The following is a 21,669-nucleotide window of genomic DNA, read 5'->3' as shown; positions in this document are numbered from 1 at the left end:
ACACAGCACATGGCCACTTCCCAGTTCTTTCCACCTCAACACATGCTTTACCACTTGCCATCACCTTCGTCTTTCCTATATTCACCTTCAGACCTTTTGTCTCCATACATTCCTTCCACTTGTTCATCTTTTCCTTCAGTCCATCCATACTTTCTGCAATCAACACCAGATCATCTGCATACAACAACTCCCACGGTAAACCCTCCTTTACGCTCTCAGCCAGCACCTCCATCACAGCTACAAATAGTAGTGGACTTAGTACCAACCCATGATGCACTCCCACCTTCACCTCAAACTCACCACTGTTCCCATCCTTCGTCCTTACAGCTGTGCGCACTCTTTTGTACATTGCCATCACAACTCTGATCAACCATTCCTCCACTTCTAACTTCCTCAAAGCCCATGCCAATACTTCAAGTGGAACCCTATCGAATGCTTTCTCCAGATCAACAAACCCAAGAAACAACTTCTTCCTCTTCTCCATGTACTTCTCCTGCAACTGCCTCACAATAAAGAGCGCGTCTGTCATTCCTCTTCCTGGCATAAATCCAAACTGCATTTCGTCGATCTTCACCTTCTTCCTTATCCTCCTCTCCAACACCCTTTCCAATACCTTCATTCCATGCTCCAATAACTTTATCGCTCGGTACGAGCCACACTCCAGAGGGTCACCTTTCCCCTTGTATAGAGGGACAAGGGTACTCAGTTCCCAATCCACTGGAATAGGACCTTCTTTCACCACCAGCTTACAGATCTCTGCCATTCTCTTCACACCCCAACTTCCTGCTGCCTTCAACATATCTCCCACAACTCCCGTCGGCCCTCCCGCTTTTCTACTCTTCATTGCTTTCATTGCTTTTATCGCTTCCTCAACTTCCTTCTCAGTTATCTTCTCTGCCGGTCCTAAAACTGGGTTACTCTCTATGTTGCCATCCCATTCATTCTCTGTATTCAACAGCATTTCCATATATCTTTTCCATCTTCCTTTAATTCCATCTGGGTCCACAACGATTTGTCCCACTTCATCCTTCAAGCAACTCACCCCCATCACATCACACCTCTCTTTCGCTATCTGCTTTGCAATCCTGAATACCGCTCTCTGACCCTCTTCCGAATCCAAGGTCAAAGAGGAGGTGCCCCCTATCTCCTTTGTGTCCCGGAGGTGCCCCCTATCTCGCCTACGCACCATCATGTAGTCAACAGTTGTCGTCGACCCACCTATCGTGTATGTAACAAGCTTATTATCCCCTTTCTGGAACTGAGTATTACAAATCAACAATTCAGCTCCATCAGCAAACTCCAAAATCCTTTCACCTTCTCCATTTCTCACACCATATCCGTAACCCCCATGAACTCCCTCAAATCGTCCATACTCCTTCCGACAAGTCCATTTAGGTCTCCTCCTACCACAACAACTTCCTCATCTTTCACGTTTTCCATCAGCTTCTCCATCGCACACCAGAACTTGTCCTTCTCTTCATCGCTCCGACCAACCTGCGGAGCATATCCCGAGATGACGTTCACCAAGAGCTTTCCAATCATCATTTTCACCATCATCAACCTATCACTCACTCTAGTCACACTCACCACACTGTCTACAAACTCCTCAGAAAACAGGACACCAACACCATTCACGCCCTCCGGGCACCCTTGCCACACAAACTTGTATTTCTGTCCCTGCCTACCCTTCACCATTCTCACACCACTTCCCTTCCATCTCGTCTCTTGCACACAACATATGTCCACTCTTCTTCTGACCAATACTTCCACCACTTCTCCTGAGCTCCTTGTCATTGTCCCTACATTCCATGTCCCAAACCTCAGAAACCGATCTCCACTTCGGGCTGTACCCTGCCCATATGTAGTTGTAATTGTCATGGTTCTCTTTTTGAGGCAATGTTTTTATGGCCGGATGCCGTTCCTGATGCCAACCCTCTTAGTCGCCTCTTACGACATGCAGGGATACCGTGTGCCTATTCTATCCAGGGTACACACCGTACACACCGGTCCAAGTCAATTCATGTAAAAGCACAAGGATGGCCGAGTCGTCCTCCCAAATACATTACACATACAAGCTCCTCCACAAGCTTAAGATCACCATTGATAACAAAGAAAAGGTTCGTTTACACTGCACGTTAAGTAGCTAAGATGGCCATGCGTACAGAATGTAAATGCAACACTTTCGAAGGTGAGATCCTCAGTGAGCAGAAGCACTCGGAGCCCTCAAGCACGTCGTGCAAACGAGCCTCAGGAAGCAGGAAAGGAGGCCTCAAGCACGTCGTGCAAACAAGCCTCAGGAAGCAGGAAAGGAGGCCTCAAGCACGTCGTGCAAACGAGCCTCAGGAAGAAGGAAAGGAGGCCCCAAGCACGTCGTCCAAACGAGCCTCAGGAAGCAGGAAAGTAGGCCTCAAGCACGTCGTGCAAACGAGCCTCAGGAAGCAGGAAAGGAGGCCTCAAGCACGTCGTGCAAATGAGCCTCAGGAAGCAGGAAAGGAGGCCCCAAGCACAACGTCCAAACGAGCCTCAGGAAGCAGGAAAGTAGGCCTCAAGCACGTCGTGCAAACGAGCCTCAGGAAGCAGGAAAGGAGGCCTCAAGCACGTCGTGCAAACGAGCCTCAGGAAGCAAGAAAGGAGGCCTCAAGCACGTCGTGCAAATGAGCCTCAGGAAGCAGGAAAGGAGGCCTCAAGCCCGTCATGCAAACGAGCCTCAGGAAGCCGGAAAGGAGGCCTCAAGCACGTCGTGCAAACGAGCCCCAGGAAGCAGGAAAGGAGGCCTCAAGCACGTCGTGCAAACGAGCCTCAGGAAGCCTTGTCTTCTCCTTTCCTCGCTTGTTTAGCTGATGACGATGAAAGGAAGACCGACGAGGGTCGAGTTGAACCTTCCCGCGTCAATTGGTGCCTTGGCAGCGATCATACAGCCCCGAGCACGCAGCCCGTACTTGGTGGGAAGTTGGCCTCCTCCTGTGGCTTCCCGCGTGAGGTGAACGAGCAGGCACGCAGCCGGCTCCCCTGGTGTGTCCGTCCTCAGGTGTTCGGCACAGGAACTGCAATGCACCAAACATCTGAGCTGCGAAAACTGACACCAGCCACTGAGCCCGCACTTTCCTCCACCTACCATTAGAAAGAGGCTGCACAAATTTGATCTACATGGGAGGTGTGCCAGGAGGAAACCTTTGCTGCCCAGAAAGAACATCAGGGCAAGTCTAAAGTTTGCCAATGAACACCTCGGCAAAGACCAGCACTTCTGGAACAATGTGCTCTGGACAGATGAGTCAAAGGTAGAGCTATTTGGCCACAATACCAGAAAAATGTATGGCGAAAACCAAAGACAGCATTTGACCACAAGAACCTGATACCAACTGTAAAGCATGGTGGTGGAAATATTATCGTTTGGGGCAGCTTTGCTGCATCAGGGCCTGGGCAGCTCACTATCATATAATCCACTATGAATTCTTCATTGTACCAGAGGGTGCTTGAGGATGATGTGAGGCCATCTGTCGGAAAGTTGAAGATCAACCGAAGGTGGACCTTGCAACATGACAATGACCCTAAACATACCAGTAAATCCACCAAGGAATGGCTGGAAATAAAGAAATGGACGGTTCTGGAATGGCCACGTCAAAGCTCGGATCTAAATCCCATCGAGATGTTGTGGGGGGATTTGAAATGAGCTGTGCATGCAAGAAACCCCTCAAACATCGCACAGCTGAAAGAATTCTGCATGGAGGAGTGGGCAAAAATTTCTCCCAGTCGATGTCAGAGACTGGTAGACAGTTATGAGACACGCCTACTTGAGGTTGTTTCTGCCAAAGGGGGCAATACCACCGATTAGAGCCAAGGCTGTACTTACTTTATCCACATGTGAAATTTGCATTTATGTTTATTTAAATTATACAATGGACTACAAAATGTAAATGTTTCATGATATTTGTTATGTTATATTACCTTTATCTATCAATATTGTTCAAATGAAGATCAAATAGCTATATGTTGAAATATGTTGAAAAAGTCAAAACTTTACATGGGGTGTACTTACTTTTTCACGTGACTGTATATATATATATATTTATATACAGTGAAACCCCGATTTTACGTGCCCCGATTTAACGCAAATTCAGATATAAAGCGATGAGTCATTGGACCTTTTTTTTTTTTTTTGCTCTTTCTCTCCAGAAATGGAACTGCTAGAAAAAGAAAATCTTTTTCTGTGAAAGATAAGCTTCATGTACTTGACTCGATCAAGACTAAAAGTCAAACTCAAGTTGCACGAGACCTCGGGATACCGGAATCAACACTTCGTGGCTGGAAATCTCAAGAAGAAAAGTTATGTGCGTCACTTTGCAAAGTTGAAGAAGAAGCAGGACTAAAAGCCAAACGCCTGAAGACAGCCAAAGAGAGCCTCCACACCCACCCCCAAAAGTGTCTGAAGCCATTGAACACCTCGAGGCTAGCCTCCGTTGGCTGAGACCGAGGAGGTGGACCACATAAAAATCCTCCAACTCAGAAGCATTCTAGATTTCGCTCGCAGCCAGCGACATGCTACGTTCAAGCAAGGAACACCCGATCACTTTTTTAAGAAATAAACTGCAAATGATGATTGCTAATATTCTAGAAATGTTTTCATTTGTTATTTTAGGATGTTTTCGGATGTTTTAGGACGTTAGGTCAACATTGGGTCAGTTTGAACGTTAATTTTGTTGAACCCCGAATTAGCGCGACCCCGCTTTTTTCGCGATGACATTTTGTGGACCTCAACGATCACGTTATAACGGGGCCACACTGTATATATAAATAATCGGGAGATTGAATAAGACGCGGACGTAGCTTCAGGACGGTCGATCTTTAATTCTCGACAAGCTTCCGACCAACAAAGGTCTTCTTCTCAGACGTCCCCAAGTTCGTACCTCAATTACCTTCCGCTGAACTTGGGGGACGACTAAGAAGAAGACCTTTGTTGGTCGAAAGCTTGTCGAGAATTAAAGATCGACCGTCCTGAAGCTACGTTCGCGTCTTATTCAATCTCCCGATTATTTATTGAATACAAATGAGACGCCCTGCTCGTACTGTGGAGTTTCTACTATTTCTCACAGTTATATATATATTGTTACGGTTTTTAGAACCTTCACTAGTAAATTTTAGTAAATGCTTCCCTTATAAATGTTCCCCTCTAAATATCCCCATCAATTGGCTTGTTAAAGATCGCACCATAGTTAGTCCATGTACAACACGTAACAAACCATAGGACCTCTCCGTAGTTATTTCATTATTATGTGTTTCAGTTAAGGATCTGTTCCCAATAGTTGAATCTGCGTTGCATTAATCAAATAAGATAGGTCCCTTTCAATTTCCCCAATCGCCTCACCCGCGCTTCAAAGTAACAGTCGGGCGGCGTTCGCTGCTCCTTGCCTTGATTCGGTTGTTGGCCCCAAACCGCCATTAGCCATGCGGTCAAGCCGAGGAAGAAGGGGGCAGAGCCACCAGAACAAGGTGTGGCACATCAACGCAACGGCAGAGGGGGAGTCAGCGAGCCCTTTGCCGGCCAACCAGCGCTGCGGTGAGCCAACCGGTATGCGTGTCATCAGAGCCGGCGACTTGATTCCAACACGAACGATAAAAGCGGCTGAAAGGGACTGCTTGAACAGTCGGGTGAGAAGCTACGGTTGAGAGTCGGGTGAGAAGGTACGGTTGAGAGTCGGGTGAGAGGTACGGTTAACAGTCGGGTGAGAAGGTACCGTTGAGAGTCGAGTGAGAAGGTTCAAAGAGTCGACTTGGGTTGGAGACGGCGCTTGGTGAGGTCTGGCTGAGAGAGACGAAGCTGCGCGGAGCTCTTTGACAAGCTGCTTCGAAAAGCCCCTACCGCGTGAAACGAATACGTGCGGCTGCCGCCGGGTTTTCACCTCGAACCCGGAGGGTGGACCTGGAGCGGACCCCTCCATGCTGTGCCTCTGCCCGAACCTTCCAGCCCTGCTGTCCCACCTGGACCTTCTCCTTCTTTCAGTCATTCCTGCCTGCTATTCCCCTTTCGTGTAAATCTGTTTGTCTGTCCTGGGCGTTGGTAATACCAGACTGTTTGAGGCTGCCCTGTGTCTTCTTCTTCTTCTTCACTGTACATTACCTTTCGTTTCTTCTTTGGTTTTGTATATAGTTAATAAATGTCAGTTATTTCTTACCCCTTTTGGTTTCATTCTCCCCCGATCGCTTTCGTCCTTTCTTTCGATTGAGTACCTGTGGCACGATTTGGCCAACGCGCAGAATCAGGTTAGTCAATTGCTAACGGCTCGAATCGCGGATTGCTAAACCGCTCAGCAAATATCATCTTGTCCGTGGTTCGAGCGGTACTTGTCTCCCTGCTTTGCGGAGGGATTGGTAAAGGTATTCAGGAGATCACCTTGACCAATAACCCTGACCAATTTCACCCTGCAAAGGAGCATTATAAGTACCAGGACTAGAGACGGCCAGCTTAACAGGCCAAGGGGATTAACCCCCCCTTGCTAAGGGGAGTGCCGTCTCTGAGATCCGCAACAATATATATATATATATATATATACATACATATATACACACACACACACACACACACACACACACACACACACACACACACACACACACACACACACACACACACACACACACACACACACACAATAATAGTAGCATAATTTTCTTCAAAACAACCAAAATATACTTGTATATTGAAAAAATGGAAAAACCGGTGCATTTATTTTACCATTGTGTCTCATTCTGTGAATATTTTGAAAGACCAACATGCATGAAAAACATGAAAAACTATTTTTAACTCATTGTTGCTTGAAAATTAAAACTCAAAATAATAATGAAAGGATAAAATAATACTGGACATGTCAAACCATATAATGTTTGTTGATGATATACAATCGAAGGATGAAGACATTGTTGCTTGAAAATTAATGAAGAAGACATTTTAAATCTTTATTCTTCTTGCTTTGACTAAGATTAATAACTTTTTGTAACTCATTAAGTTATGCACATGGAGTTAGTTTTAATTAAATGTTGTTGGTTTATAGATATATTCACAGCTAATATTACTTACATTTAGAATGACCTTTACATAACCTTAGAGGGCCACCATGTTTAATTAAACATTGTGCAACATGTGCCCTCAGAAAGCAGGCTGAACATTCCAAGCATATCAGCAGAGATTCCATCCCAGTCTCTGTCTATTCCCACCCCACCTCCCCTAACCCAAGAAAAACACCTTTTTGCCACAAGAGATAGCACCGAAACAAATGCACACAAAATTGGTATTGTCGCACATCAAACAACCCACACACACCTTCTCTGCCCCCCTATCCCCTCAGCACGCCAAAAAAAAGTTGTAAAACGAGCACAAAACAAAGCATAACTAATCTCCAGAGAGAGAGAGAGAGAGAGAGAGATCCACAGCTGCAAGATGTTTGAAAAGGAACAAACCCTTCCAATCTGCAATCCCACTGGAAGTATGATGTGAAAGCCTCAGTAGCCAAGCAGAGGCATCAGTTCTACACAAAGAACAGAAAAACAAATTTATCGGACTATGTGTATTGCTATAAATGAACAATGTCTAAGCCAATGCACTGAGTCTGGATGGAGACGAAAGACAAATTAGAGGACAGCAATAAAACCAACACAGATGACCATTTTTGTCGCATTATTCAAATCTTTTTGACAAAGACAAAATATGTTAAAAGATAAGTCCAGAAAATGTTTTGGGATTCATAACCACCAACTGATGCTTTGCCAAAACCTCACTCCTACATTAACATATTCATGCAACATGCTCCATACAGAGCACCAGTTCTGCCGAAGCAGCTCCTTGGCAAGGGTTACAATCCTGGACAGGTCCGACATAGGAAGGCAGGGCAGGAATTTGGAATTTGGACAGGGTACCAGCGATAGCTTGCCTATTCTTCAGGAATGACACTGTGGGATCTTAAAGTCCACCATCTAATGCCAGCGGATGGAATGCAAAATGTAACGTCCATCTGAGGGACAGCAAACACAATGATACCTCGTCCTGCCTGTGAAACACAGGGATGATGGTTTATAGCTGGGCCGAGTTTAAAACCTAGACTCGACAGCTCAGATGTACGTACGTTAACATAGGTACAGAAAAATAATGACGACCATTAATTTGATCACCAAAGACCTACATACAACCTTAGCCATTTCAGATGTGAAGGCATTTTATTACAAACATGATGTTAAACAGATAATTTTATAATCCAGTTCAAGCACCTTGTTGACAATATTCGAGTCTCTTCATTAATGGGATTCTAAAGAGTAACACGAGCAGATATTCTGACTTGCGAGCTAGTACTAACCTGCAGAGATAAAGAAGTTCCTCAGTTTTCCCAAGGCATCAGAAAAGTGCTGCACCTCCCGTGTCAGGGCCAGCATTTCTTCAGAGTCTATGCCAGGACTCTCCCATACCTCTGACTGCAATGGTCAGAAATTAAATAAATAAACAAGCAAGATAATATTCTCAGTTTTATTATAGTTAGCACTTTGGTATGATACATTGAGTCGAAAACTTGACAATTAAAGTGAAGCGATCAAGAAAAACAGGAAAAGGTGGGAAATTAGGAGATTGGAGCAAAAAAGAGAAAAAGGGATGGTTCTGCATGAAGTTAGAAATAGAAATGATTCAGGTAAAAGTGATAAAAATTAAAACACGAATATGCCTGAAGATTGAAGCAGATCGAAAAAGAAGAAAGGAGAACCTTCCGAAAAACACCAATAGAGGTGCAAACCTTCATGTTGTGGCTTTATATGGCCTTGGAATCAATTTCACACCTCACCCAGATAGGAAATTGGTCACAATACAAGGAGGCGTTTTGCAAAATAAATAGGATGTTTCACATCCGCAAAGGAAGGCAGGAAAACAGACCGGGTGACTAAATGGAATATGGACAACATACCTCAGGAACAGAGCTGATACTGGTGATTGAGGGACTCTTACAGTGAACGGTTTGCGTGTTTGTACCGCTTGGCCATGGAAATGCTCCAGGAAGAGAAGCTGCTGATGGTGAACTGGATACCGAAGCCACGTTGGTCTGATGATGCTGGCCAGAGCGAATATCATCTGGCCTGTCAAAGCTCTGGCTAAAAACTCGCCGAAGGTCCTGTGGTGCACAAAGTGCCCCCCCCCCCCCCCCCAAAAAGTTTTAAAAAATAAAAGCAATGCTCAGAACTCTTCTGCAGCCAATAGGTACAAGATTAAAATACAATACAAATCTCTATATCCATATGGATAGTCACCAGCAACATTTTTAAAATAAGCATCACAGGATTTGGTCATATAATAATTAATTATGAGTGTCCCACTTGTACACTATATGATACCAGGTCCACGTCCAGATTCACCAGACTAAACAATAAAAGCAAGCATCAATACAAACCTCATGAAAAATGAAGAATAACTCGGTATACAGGGTGTCCATCAATTCCTTGTTAAACTTCGAACTATTATAAATTTTAATGTACTGTATACATTATTGAAACAAACTATAAATGGTGCATGATAGTATCATTCATAAAGTTTTTTTCTCAACACAGTTAAGTTCTTTTTAATTAACTTCAACACAACAAAACGTAACATAGCTTCAACATAACATAACATAACCTAACATTGCTTCAACATAACATAACATAACCTAACATTGCTTCAACATAACATAACCTAGCATAGCTTCAACATAACATAACCTAGCATAGCTTCAACATAACATAACCTAACATAGGTTCAACATAACATAACCTCACATAGCTTCAACATAACATAACCTAACATTGCTTCAACATAACATAACCTAACATAGCTTCAACATAACTGCCATCTTTTGTCATCCATATATCATTCAATCTGATTTTCAAACTTGTTGAAAACATTCCCTAGTTTCTACTGAGTAATTTCCTGAATTATATTTGTGATCGCAGCTCCAAGCTCATCCAAAGAATGTTGTTTTTATGAGTAAACAGTTTTACATGGTCGCATAAAATGTAGTCAAATGGGTACAGGTTAAACGAATGAGGTGGTCAAGCAATTAGTCCATTCCTACCAATCCACTTGTCTGGGAAGACAAAAATCAAGAACTGTCGTATATAGATTAACTTCCATGCTCTTCCAGCCAAAGAAAGCGACATAAAGACCAATAAAAGTGACAAAAGGTAAGCCCTTGCTGCTTCAAACCCTACCCAGGTTCCTCCACGGCTGCAGACATTCACAAATAGCACATACTTTAAATGCTTGGTTCATTCAGCTTTCTCTTTCAGTTACAGCCAAATTTTCATATACACCTTCAACCAACAACATTTTCAACACCACCCCACCCAGGAGGTCTGTCGCAGGTTATCCAGTCTGGGAATTATAAGGCGTCAATTTTTAAAAGGCAGTGTGCACACAACAAAAAAATTCTCCTTCACATCCATTCATGGGGTCAAACCCCTCCATGTCAGTACCAACCCCCCTATATAATAATAATAATAATAATAATAATAATAATAATAATAATAATTCATTTATTTTGTATAGCGCTTTTCCAGAAGCCCAAAGGCGTTTGACAGAGTGGAAAACATAATGCATAACAATACAATGCATATATACTCAAACATAATGCATATATGCTCCCTCTCATCTTCCACCTCGTCCTGCCCCCTCTCAAACCCCTCTTCGACGCTCCTCCACCTCCCAGCTTCACCCCTGCCCCTCCTGGGTTTTCCCCCCTCTCCTCACACCCCTATCCCCTGGCTTCCCCCACCCCAAGCCCTTTCCTTGCTCCTTTCCACATCCCTACTTCCTATCAGCAGCACCTCTCCCCCTTTCCCTAACTGTGTGGACTTCAAACATCTGGGGCCTCCATTCCAACCTGACAGATCTCTCAAATCCAGGTGGCAGAGTTACGCTGTACAAAAAAACGTCATCACAGAGGGACCATCGTTAAGAGTCTAGGATCAGTTGCGCTGAAGCCAGAATGAGCTGCGCCAGACGGCGCTGGGAGAACAGCGCAACAAGTGTTTGAGCACGAGGCAGAGGCGTGACTAAGCTGTGCCGCGGGGAGTCAAAGGTGGAACCAACGCCTTGCTCTACTTCTATCTTCTTCTCTTCCTATCTCCATTTCCTTGGTATGATCATGCTGGTGCCATGTCCTGTGTATAACCAATTAAAATAATGTTGTAGAAGGAGAATAAGCATCAAGGGTTAGAATCTGATCTTTAGTGCTTTTTCTTGATTGTTTTTCTTGATTGTTTGCTGTGCTGTACATGTGTGTCTTTCAGGACTATTTATTGTGCTTATAAATATATTGTTACAGACGCGGTGGTGGATGTTAGTTTACCGAGCGGTTTGGTATGACCACGTCTGCACAGTTTACCCGATTATGCTCGAACGTTGACTAGTCGCGCTACGCTAGATCAATGAAGGAAAAGGACACAACTGCTGGATTCAAATGACACGACACCAAGGGTTCAGTTCTCAAGACCTCCGGAGGAGGTTATATTATGGCGGAAGGTTAGACTACAGAGACGAGAGGTACAGCATAGAAAGACAAGCACTTAGACACACTCTTATATTAACCCCAACAGACGACAGATAAATGGGACAAAAGGCTGACTCACACGGGGATTGATGGCAAGGAAAGGCAGGCAGTCGATGGCTCCAGGTGCACCTGGGCTCAGGGCAGAATCGACCCGGTTCGGTCCGGTCCAAAGATGCGGGGAGGTATCGTCGCGCTGGGGGTGGCGGTGGCTTCCTCTGCTCTCCGTAGTTCAGGCGCATCTGACGTCACATCCGGTAAGTGGCCGCGTATATCCGGCGGGGAGTGACACGCCCTCGGCTCGTTAGCTCCGCCCCCGATGGAATCGGCCCGTTGCTTCTCATTGGGTGCGTGCGGGGGGGGGTTACCTGCTCCGCCCTTGACGAGGGGCTGACAGGGAGCCCCTTCGTGGTAACCCCGTCGGCGCACATGGGTAATGGCGGCTAACCGAGCCGGAGTGAGGACGCACACTCCCCGCGCGCGCCGTTGTTGTAGTTGTTGTTGTTGTTGTTGTTGTAGTTGTTGTTGTTGTTGTTGTTTGGGGAAGAAGATGGGAGGAGGTATGGGAAGGTCCTAAACTCACTACTGGTGCCATATAATCACATTCTGGTGCAACGAAGAGTCAGAATTAATGGAAACGAGTCCTTAACTGACATAGACTAAGAATAACTAGCAAGATGTCCGAAAGTTGTCTACGTGAGATGCGGTGGACCTGGGCACGACATTTAATGGGGGAAAAAGGGGAAGGTCGGTTCTACAGAGTGTTATTTACAGGCAATGGGACTAGGGAATGGGGGATTGGGGATAGTTGGGGAGTATTGGGGAAATAGGGGAATATTTACAAGCGGATATGGAGGCCAAATGCCATATTCGCAACAATATGTTGCTTTATTTGGTAAACAGTTTGTTACCTTCCTGTCCATTTTGTCTCATTCTATCTATTGGCTCAATTTATCATTGTGCAAGATTAGATAGACGAAAGTTCTGCCCTACCGATTGGCTCCGTAAATTATCCAGTGCATACTTAACGGTTCCGCTTGGCCGTACACCAATAGACGAGTGCACACTGAGGGTATGTGCCCCAATTAACATCCCCAAACCACCGGAAAGGTAACGTGTTTGTAAAAGAGCGAGGACCCTGCCAGATTTGGCGGTATCAATCGGTGTCGGTAGTTGCTTGTCAACCCGACGGGCCACGGACCTAACTGTGGTGTGGTTGGCTGCAGGGCCGGAGTTTGGTAGGAGTCCAAGAGGTCCCCCTCGTGGTGAACTCCTAACACCGGTTCCATAACAATATTAACACACCACCATCCGCATGGTATACAGTATGAATATATACACAACACCCCGTTCTCCACCCCTCCCCAGTCAGAGCGAGTGTTTTTGACACTGACACTCACACACACACACACACACACACACACACACACACACACACACACACACACACACACACACACACACACACACACACACACACACACACACACCTTCCTCAGGTCATCATCCATACTCATCATCCACACACACCATCCATACTCTCTTCTACCCCCAAGTGACCCCATTTGCAAGCACTCCCTTTTTCCAGGTTATTGTGAGTTTCACCTTCTCCATCATTTATTGTGACGTCTTTTCGAAGCTGCTCCATGCGCTCACGCTTTCGAAGCTAAGTGATATTTCTCAATTGTGTTTTTGTCGAGACTGTATCTATCTTTCGGTGTATGGACCTACAGCGTATCTTTTGGAAAATTTTCGGTGCTAATTTTTCGTTCATGTATACACAATCGTCGGTTAATGGTATCGAGTATTCTGCGGCCTAGTACTCGTAGGCTTAGACTACCGTACCGTCTCAGACCTTGTGGTTTGTTTTTCTCTCAGCGATTCGTCGAATGCGCTGAAATTATTTTCGTTCTCTGTTTCGTACCAGTCGTTCACCCCGTACCTCCTTGTTTAATATCTGTACTCACAAAAAAAAAAAAAAAAAAAACCCCAAAAAAAACATTTCCTTCCCAGGTCTTATTCGTTTATTTGTTGTTCTTTTTGTTCGTTCGTTCTTCGTTCGCGATCACGCGGTTAGAAATGTATAATCTCTCCCCTGAACAACTATTTTCTCTCATATATTATAACACCCTTTTCTTCTTTTCCTACAAAAGGATGCTTTCGTCTTGCTCACCAAATCTATTCATTCCAAAAAATATATATAATACCATCTCTTACAGTTCCTCCTTTCTACATTCCATAAACTATCCAGAACTCCATCCCTCCTCCACTCCTCCAGTGTCCTCAAACGTATTTTTGACTCGAAGGTCTCAAACTCATTTTGCAAAAAATGTTCGTTTCCCATGAATCATACACTTTTCAAAATCCAATCTCACCCCTCCCCTCCAAATCCTCCCCATCACCCATCCCTTTCAAATCTCCCCCCTTGCCCCTTCCCTCCCCTCCCTCCTAAACTCCCCCCACACCCCTCCCCTCCGAGACTCTCCCTCGCTCCTCCCCTCCTAGACTCCCCTCTCACCCCTCCTCCTCAAAGCATCCTCCCTGCTTCTTCCTCCTTCCAACTTTCACCTTCATCTCCCCAAACCTCCTGCCTTGCTCTTCCCCCTCCTCAAATAACACCTCACTGTGCCTCACCCAATCTCCATCAAACCTTTTGTCTGCCCCATTCTTCCCTTTCTCCAAGCTATTCTGAAATCTCTGACACACCTTCAACAGTTCTCCCTACCTCTTCCTCCTCTTCCACATCTTACCCTACCCCTCCCCCCCCCCCCCCCCCGTTCTGGACCCGATGCTCCCCCTTCCTCTTCATTAACGGTATGGACCTCAAACATCCGGGGCCTTCGCTCAAACTTGACTGACCTCTCCATACAGGTTGCTTCTGACAAACCAGATGTGATCTGCTTAACAGAAACTTTCCTCCTTCATGATGTCTCTGATGCCTTGGTATCTCTCCCAGGTTACTCCCTCCTCCGGTAGGATAGACCTGAGCCTCGTCCTGGAGGTGGGGTTGCTATCTTTATAAAAAACTCTCTTCCTCACTCGCCCTCCACTGCCCTCTCTCCACCTCACCCCCAGGAATACCTTTGGCTACGGCTTCCCCTTCGCTCCCACCTTTTGTTCATATGTGTGTTGTACCGTCCACCAATCAGCGATGACTCCATCTACATCTCACTGTCTGATAATATGGACCAACTTCTATCTACCCATCCCAACTCTCTCTTCCTCATATGTGGTGATTTCAATTGTCACCATGCCAGTTGGCTGGGTGTGGGTACCTCTCTCACCAGCCATGGCTCTTCAGCAAAGGACTTCTGCGACTCACTGGGACTGACACAATCTGTCAATTTCCCGACCCGGATCTTAGTCAACGGAGCATCTTCTCTTCTGGATTTGGTTATGACAAACTTCCCTGAAAATGTCTGCTGCTCTTCTTCTGCTCCAATCGGCTCATCTGATCATGTGCTTGTCAAAGTGGACATCTCTCTGACCATTCTCAGAGAGCCTCCTCAGCGTCGACGAGTCTGGCATTTCACTCAGGCCAACTGGCACGGTCTTCAAGCAGCCATCAATCATCTGGACTGGTCTCCCATCTCTACCGCCTCTGACATCAACTCATCCTGGGAATTCTTTCAAAGTAAATTGCTCTCTCTCATGCACAGATTTATACCATCTCGTCTTCAGTTGTCATACCCTTCCTCCCATCCATGGTACACGGAATCTTGTGGTGAGGCTGTTGCCCTGAAACAACTTGCTTTCGTCTCCTGGAAAGCAAATCCAACGGAAGGAAATCTCATTTCCTTTCACAAAGCCCGAAACAAGTGTGTGTCCACCCTTAGGAGAGCCAGGAAACAATATCTCACCATTCTCAAGACCGAACTCTCTTATCTGTCTCCCTCTTCCAAATCCTGGTGGCGTCTGGTCAAATCTGTTTCTGGTGTTTGTTCCCCCTCCATCCCCTCCCTCACCTCAAACGGCTTAACGGCTGACTCCGCACGTGAAAAAGCTGAATGCCTCAACTCTGTGTTTGCCTCTAAATCTTGTGTCCCAAACCCATCCCTCTCTGTACCCACCGTACCCAGTCGTACCCAGCTGCTCCTGGACTCTGTGTCCTTTCCTCCTGACAAGGTGGAAAAGTTTCTGTCAACCCTCGACTCTGATTCTGCAACTGGTCCTGACGGCATCAGCCCACGGGTCCTAAAATCATGTTCTTCTGCTCTTTCACTCCCTCTTTCTGTTCTCTTCACCCTCTCTTTTGCTCAAGGTCATCTGCCATCTGCTTGGAAATCAGCCAACATCACCGCTTTGCACAAAAAATGTGCAAAAACAGATCCCAGCAACTACAGACCAATCAGCCTTCTCCCAATTATCAGCAAAGTCATGGAATCCATCATTGCTTCAGATATTAAATCTTTCCTCTTCTCCAATGGCTTGATCTCTGATCATCAATTTGGTTTCAGACCTGGTCACTCTACTCTGGACATGCTGCTTCTGCTTTCTCAACAATGGATGGAGGTCCTCAACACCAAACAGGAAATTAGAGCTGTCTCCCTTGACATTTCACGTGCCTTCGATACGGTCTGGCACCCTGCTCTGCTCTCCAAACTCTCCTACTTTGGTATCCATGGAAATCTCCACGCATGGCTGGCGGACTTCCTCTCTGGTCGTAGTCAACGTGTGGCCCTGAATGGGTTTCTCTCATCTCCTCTTCCTGTTCAGGCTGGAGTTCCCCAAGGTAGTGTTCTGGGCCTTGTGCTTTTTCTGGTCTTCATCAATGATCTCTCTGACTCTCTTGAAAATCCTCTCTATCTCTTTGCTGACGACTCTACTCTCTGTCGCTCAATTCCTCATCCCTCAGATCGGCAGTCTGCAGCCTCCTCACTCTCTGCAGACCTGGACAAAATCACAGACTGGTCAAACAAGTGGAACATGTCTTTCAATCCTGACAAATCTCACACTCTTACAATGTCTCTCCGAAAGGACCGACTGGACAACCCTCCCATCTACTTTCTTAACAATCCTCTCCAAGAAGTTCTGTCGCTCAAGATTTTGGGTCTCACTATCTGCCATGATCTTTCTTGGGAAAACCACATTTCCAAGCTGGCCTCCAAAGCCAGTCGCCGACTGGGCATCCTCCGTCGTGCGAAGTCCTTCCTTGGCACACCTGAGCTCCTCACCACATACAAGGCTTTCATCCGCAGCTCAATGGAATACTGTTCCCCCCTCTGGGCTGGTGCTCCTGCCTCACACCTTGCTCGGCTTCACGCTGTTGAGGCCAAAGCTTTTAGAATCATTGGAATCTCCTGCGATGTAGTCAACGCCGAGGGCCTTTCACTCACTCACCGCAGGCAGGTTGGTGGTCTTTCTGTCTTCTACCGACTCCTCTCCGGCCTTGCTCCCCCAGCTCTCTCTGTGCTCTGTCCCCCCAATATTCCTTCAGGTCGCACAAGATCTGCCTGCAACCCTCTTATGGTTAAACTGCCAAAGTCTAGGCTCTCTGCTCACCTTCACTCTTTCATTCCCCTTTTCTCCCACCTCTGGAACAAACTCCCCCACTCCCTTCAATCTCACTCCTCCCTCCAGGTCTTTAAAACAGCTGTTCACCACCATCTCTTATCTTCCCCCATCGAAAACCTTGATCTTTTCTACCCCCGGTAATTCACCCCAGAGTCCTTGCAGTGTTCATATGTTTTAATCCTCTCCCACCTCCCCCCAAGTCCTCCCGATGTCCCTGCTCTCAAATGTTGTGTTTGTGTCCTTCCCCTTCTTCCCCCTCTCTTTTGTGTCCTCCCCCCTCTCTCCCCATCTTGTCTGCCGCTCCCCTTGTTTTTTGTGTTTTGTGTGTCGGTTTGTCTTTTTGTGTGATTAATGTTTGCTCTTTCACGAGCCTCGATCTTGTATACAAAAAATAATAATAATAATAAAAAAAAATCTCTTTTCGTCTGTTAGTTGTCATTCGTTCCTTCGCTTTCATCCCCATTTGCCCCTTCCTCTTGCTGCGTTTCATTCAACATGTATGCAGCTTGCTCACCCCTATTGTGTCTTTCTCCCCCTGACCTTTCTAATCTACTGTTGGTGTTTCGCCCTTTCCATCTTGTCCCCTTCCATTCTGCTCTCGGTCTTCCTCGAGCCTCGATCATGTGTATAATTATTTTTTTTTATCAATTTTTTTTTTTAATCGCACATTCGAAGCATAGTGGCATGGAGCCGAGTCTTGTTGGCACAAGTTGATATGGGAAAGATTTAATCGTCATAGTTTGAGAACAAAGAAATTATACAAGTTACAAAGTGGTGTTACTTCTTCCAAGAAATGAAAGGACCAATGATGCGTGACTCGCTGAAAGAAAACCAGCCATTGATTTTTGGTGAGGCTCTTTAATGTCGCAGGTCTTCCTGAGGTTTTTCTGTCCAACAAATGCCGTAATTGTGGTGGTTGACTTTATCACTGATGTTGAAACTGCATCATCAGAAAACATCAACTTGTCAAGAAACCCACGGGAATTGAGGATTTAACAACAGCAATAACAACATGAGCTTGATGAATTATGCTGCCATGCTCCATTTGCAGTTCTTTTCTATCACGTGTTCCTCAAAAGTTATAAAAGTTTAAAGTTACACTAAGACTTTATGGACTCCCTATACATTTCCATCCTCATGATGAACCTAGGAACGGAATTTTATTGGCCGTTTGCTTACAAAAATCTTAAATACGTCACCACCAATGAAAATAATCGATTCATAAGAATGATGGCACTCCAAACATAAAATAAACTCGAGATAAACACGACACACAACAGAAAGTCATGGCATATAAATAAATATTCCACTTGCTCATTGGTCTTGCAACAGAGAATCCAACATAAGCTATTCCTGAAGCAGGAAAGTATCCAAATGGCAGATTAACTTGGCCTACAATTTCAAATTGTTTTGTCATTCTGAAAGCTCCCAAGATTATTCATGTGATCACCGTGCAAAAAAACCCTCAAAAATCCTTGATGAAATCATTATCCAAACAATGAGAGCAAATTATTCTTCCACTCTGTATCCTTTTCCTTAAACTACTATTTGGTGGTGGACCAAACACAATAATAGAGTGGTTAGAGTTATCCTCCATGAAGGATCAGAAGGTTTTGACATTTCAGGCTTTACTCCTTCGTCGGAGCCAATGAGATGAAGAGCAAAGCCCGAATTGTCAGCACCTTGGGAGTTGTGGACTTTTAGGGCGAATAACTCTCCCAATTGAGGAACCACTCGGATGATGGTGCAATGAAGAGAAGGTAAAGGTGTGAGAGGGTAGCTCAGAGGTAGCGTACGTCCTTTTGCGTTGTTGTAGTGGAAGTTTGGAGCTGGTAGATTAGCTTAGACAGGTAAGCACTCACCTCTTAGGTGTCTAGCATGAATTGGAATGTCAGCCCAGGTATAAACTGTCAACCTGGTGTTTTTTTTTTTTTTTTTTTTTTTTTTTTTTTTTTTTTTTTTTTTTTTTTTTTTTTTTTTTTTTTTTTTTTTTTTTTTTTGTATACAAGATCTAGGCTCGTGAAAGAGCTAACATTAATCACACAAAAAGACAAACCGACACACAAAACACAAAAAACAAGGGGAGCGGTAGACAAGATGGGGAGAGAGGGGGAAGGACACAAAAGAGAGGGGGAAGGACACAAACACAACATTTGAGAGCAGGGACATCAGGAGGACTTGGGGGGAGGTGGGAGAGGATTAAAACATATGAACACTGCAAGGACTCTGGGGTGAATTACCGGGGGTAGAAAAGATCAAGGTTTTCGATGGGGGAAGATAAGAGATGGTGGTGAACAGCTGTTTTAAAGACCTGGAGGGAGGAGTGGGATTGAAGGGAGTGGGGGAGTTTGTTCCAGAGGCGGGAGAAAAGGGGAATGAAAGAGTGAAGGTGAGCAGAGAGCCTAGACTTTGGCAGTTTAACCAGAAGAGGGTTGCAGGCAGATCTTGTGCGACCTGAAGGAATATTGGGGGGACAGAGCACAGAGAGAGCTGGGGGAGCAAGGCCGGAGAGGAGTCGGTAGAAGACAGAAAGACCACCAACCTGCCTGCGGTGAGTGAGTGAAAGGCCCTCGGCGTTGACTACATCGCAGGAGATTCCAATGATTCTGAAAGCTTTGGCCTCAACAGCGTGAAGCCGAGCAAGGTGTGAGGCAGGAGCACCAGCCCAGAGGGGGGAACAGTATTCCATTGAGCTGCGGATGAAAGCCTTGTATGTGGTGAGGAGCTCAGGTGTGCCAAGGAAGGACTTTGCACGACGGAGGATGCCCAGTCGGCGACTGGCTTTGGAGGCCAGCTTGGAAATGTGGTTTCGCAACAATGGGTGCACCCTCCCTCAGATGAATGTTAAACTGGGTCTTCAGTCTACCAGCATAGTTGGTGGATGCCAGAGATCCCAAGGTTTCCTTCATATAAAGAGTAAGCAAGGCATCACCGGCACCATGGATAAATTACAAATTCCCACCCTGCCTAACCAAGTGCTGGGAAGGCAGTGGCAAAGTACCCAGCACCACCAACACTAGGAATGGCAGAGTGATGATTATGATGATGATGGATGATGATGATGATGATGATGATGATGATGATATGAATGTAGAACTAGAAGGAAGTAGAGGATGGGGAAGACCGAGAAAGACTTGGCTAACGATGGTCGAAGAAGAAATGCGGGCAAGGGGGTTAACAAGGGAAATGGCCTTAACATGCCTGTTGTTGTTGTTGTGTATTATTATTCTTTTCCTGGTGCCTTGCTGCTAGGGTGCTGCATCAGCACCCTTCCGATGAGGCATTAAGCCGTCTGTCCTGCGGACGGCAACTCGCCGAAAGACGGCAAAGATCGAACCTTTTGAAAACTTTTAAAAGCGCAGGCCATTGTGTGCCGGTGCATGGACTCAATTGCAACATCCTGTTCATAACCTGCGGGGGTCACAATACAAATGGCAGGACTAATACCGAATTGAATGTCCGTCGAACGTCCATTCCGAAGAACAGCGATTCATTTTCGAGGATTTCGTGCGCATCCGAAACGGCTCTCCTCTTCCAAACCGCAAAACCACACCATTTACAACAATCGCTTGGCGGAGCGGACACCGACACGGAAACAAAAAAAGATCGAAACAAAGCAGAACACGAAAACATGGAGGTGGGGAGGGAGTCGAGAAGGAAGGATGGGAAAAAAAACAGGAAAGAAAAACAAAAGACAGCATTTCGATAAAGTTGGAGTTTTGGGAAGTTTGACGTGTTGACAAAGTTTTTGGATGAGGATTTAAGTGGTGGCCGAGATCGCCCGCTCACCGATGTTGATAGCGATAGGGTGAGTGCCGGAGTCCGAAAGGCCCCGGGACTCCGTGGAGCCACAGAGGAACCCCGTCTCTTTCGAGCGAAGAACCGTCCGACGCCAGCCATTCCTCGTCGCGATCAGCGGCGCATCGGCATCGCGCACAAGACAACTGGGAGAGGAGAGGATGAAGGGCGTGGCGAGGGGAGGAGCCTAGAAGGGGACAGAGTTCCGGAGGGCGGAGCAAAGGAAACTTAATAATGAGGGACAATTAAAACTGCTTGAATTACGCACTCCGAATCGTTTTGACTCTCATGAGGCGGAAGAGGTTGTGAGGATGGCAGAATCAGCACGGCAGAGTTCATGTTACAGGTCAAAGTAACAGGGCGACTACACTTTCTCTTAAAATTAAGTTTGTGGCTTAATAATAAATATAGAGCTACACTTATATTATAGTTATAGCGATGGCGAATATTCTTGGGGTTCGACATTACAATTGAAATTATTAATTTTTAAATTATTTATTTTCCGACTCAGAAAAATTTGTTTCTGGGTTGTCTACATGTGACGTACGAAGAGTTGGCGGATCCAAAAATGGGAACATGTCCAGTAACTGAGAAAGACAAGGGTATGCCTAAGGGATAAACAGCCGGAAGTGTAGAATTTTTGAAATAAAACCATAAGGTTTTATTTGGTTTAAAACGATGAGGTTACCGTTCGATAAATCGACGAAAGGGGGAGGGAAATGGGCGTGTCGGGTGTTTGGTGTGGGGGAGGAGTTTAAATTTCTGTATCTTTGCATTTAATTAATATGTGGACAATGGACATGGA

At 45.6% G+C, this 21,669-nt stretch overlaps 1 protein-coding gene across 2 annotated transcripts in view; it reads right to left on the bottom strand.

Moving 5' to 3' along the window:
- The window catches only part of LOC137423214 (rho GTPase-activating protein 45), a 250,787-nt gene extending 229,756 nt beyond the window's left edge, over positions 1 to 21,031 (bottom strand). The window contains exons 1-3 of one of the 2 annotated variants that reach the window (XM_068110117.2): positions 20,856 to 21,031; positions 8,940 to 9,143; positions 8,343 to 8,457 (exon numbers count right to left, since the gene is read on the bottom strand). In XM_068110117.2, coding sequence (XP_067966218.2) covers positions 8,343 to 8,457; positions 8,940 to 9,143; positions 20,856 to 20,966 — 430 coding nt within the window. In that variant the 5' untranslated portion in view covers positions 20,967 to 21,031. The remainder of the gene's footprint in view (positions 1 to 8,342; positions 8,458 to 8,939; positions 9,144 to 20,855) is intronic. The other variant, XM_068110116.2, reaches the window with a different exon arrangement.
- Positions 21,032 to 21,669: the final 638 nt, after the last annotated feature.

This window comes from Myxine glutinosa, chromosome 3, assembly GCF_964187855.1.
Source record: "Myxine glutinosa chromosome 3, kmMyxGlut1.1, whole genome shotgun sequence".
In the NCBI taxonomy this organism is placed as follows: domain Eukaryota; kingdom Metazoa; phylum Chordata; class Myxini; order Myxiniformes; family Myxinidae; genus Myxine; species Myxine glutinosa.
This window is presented reverse-complemented; position numbering and strand designations above follow the sequence as displayed.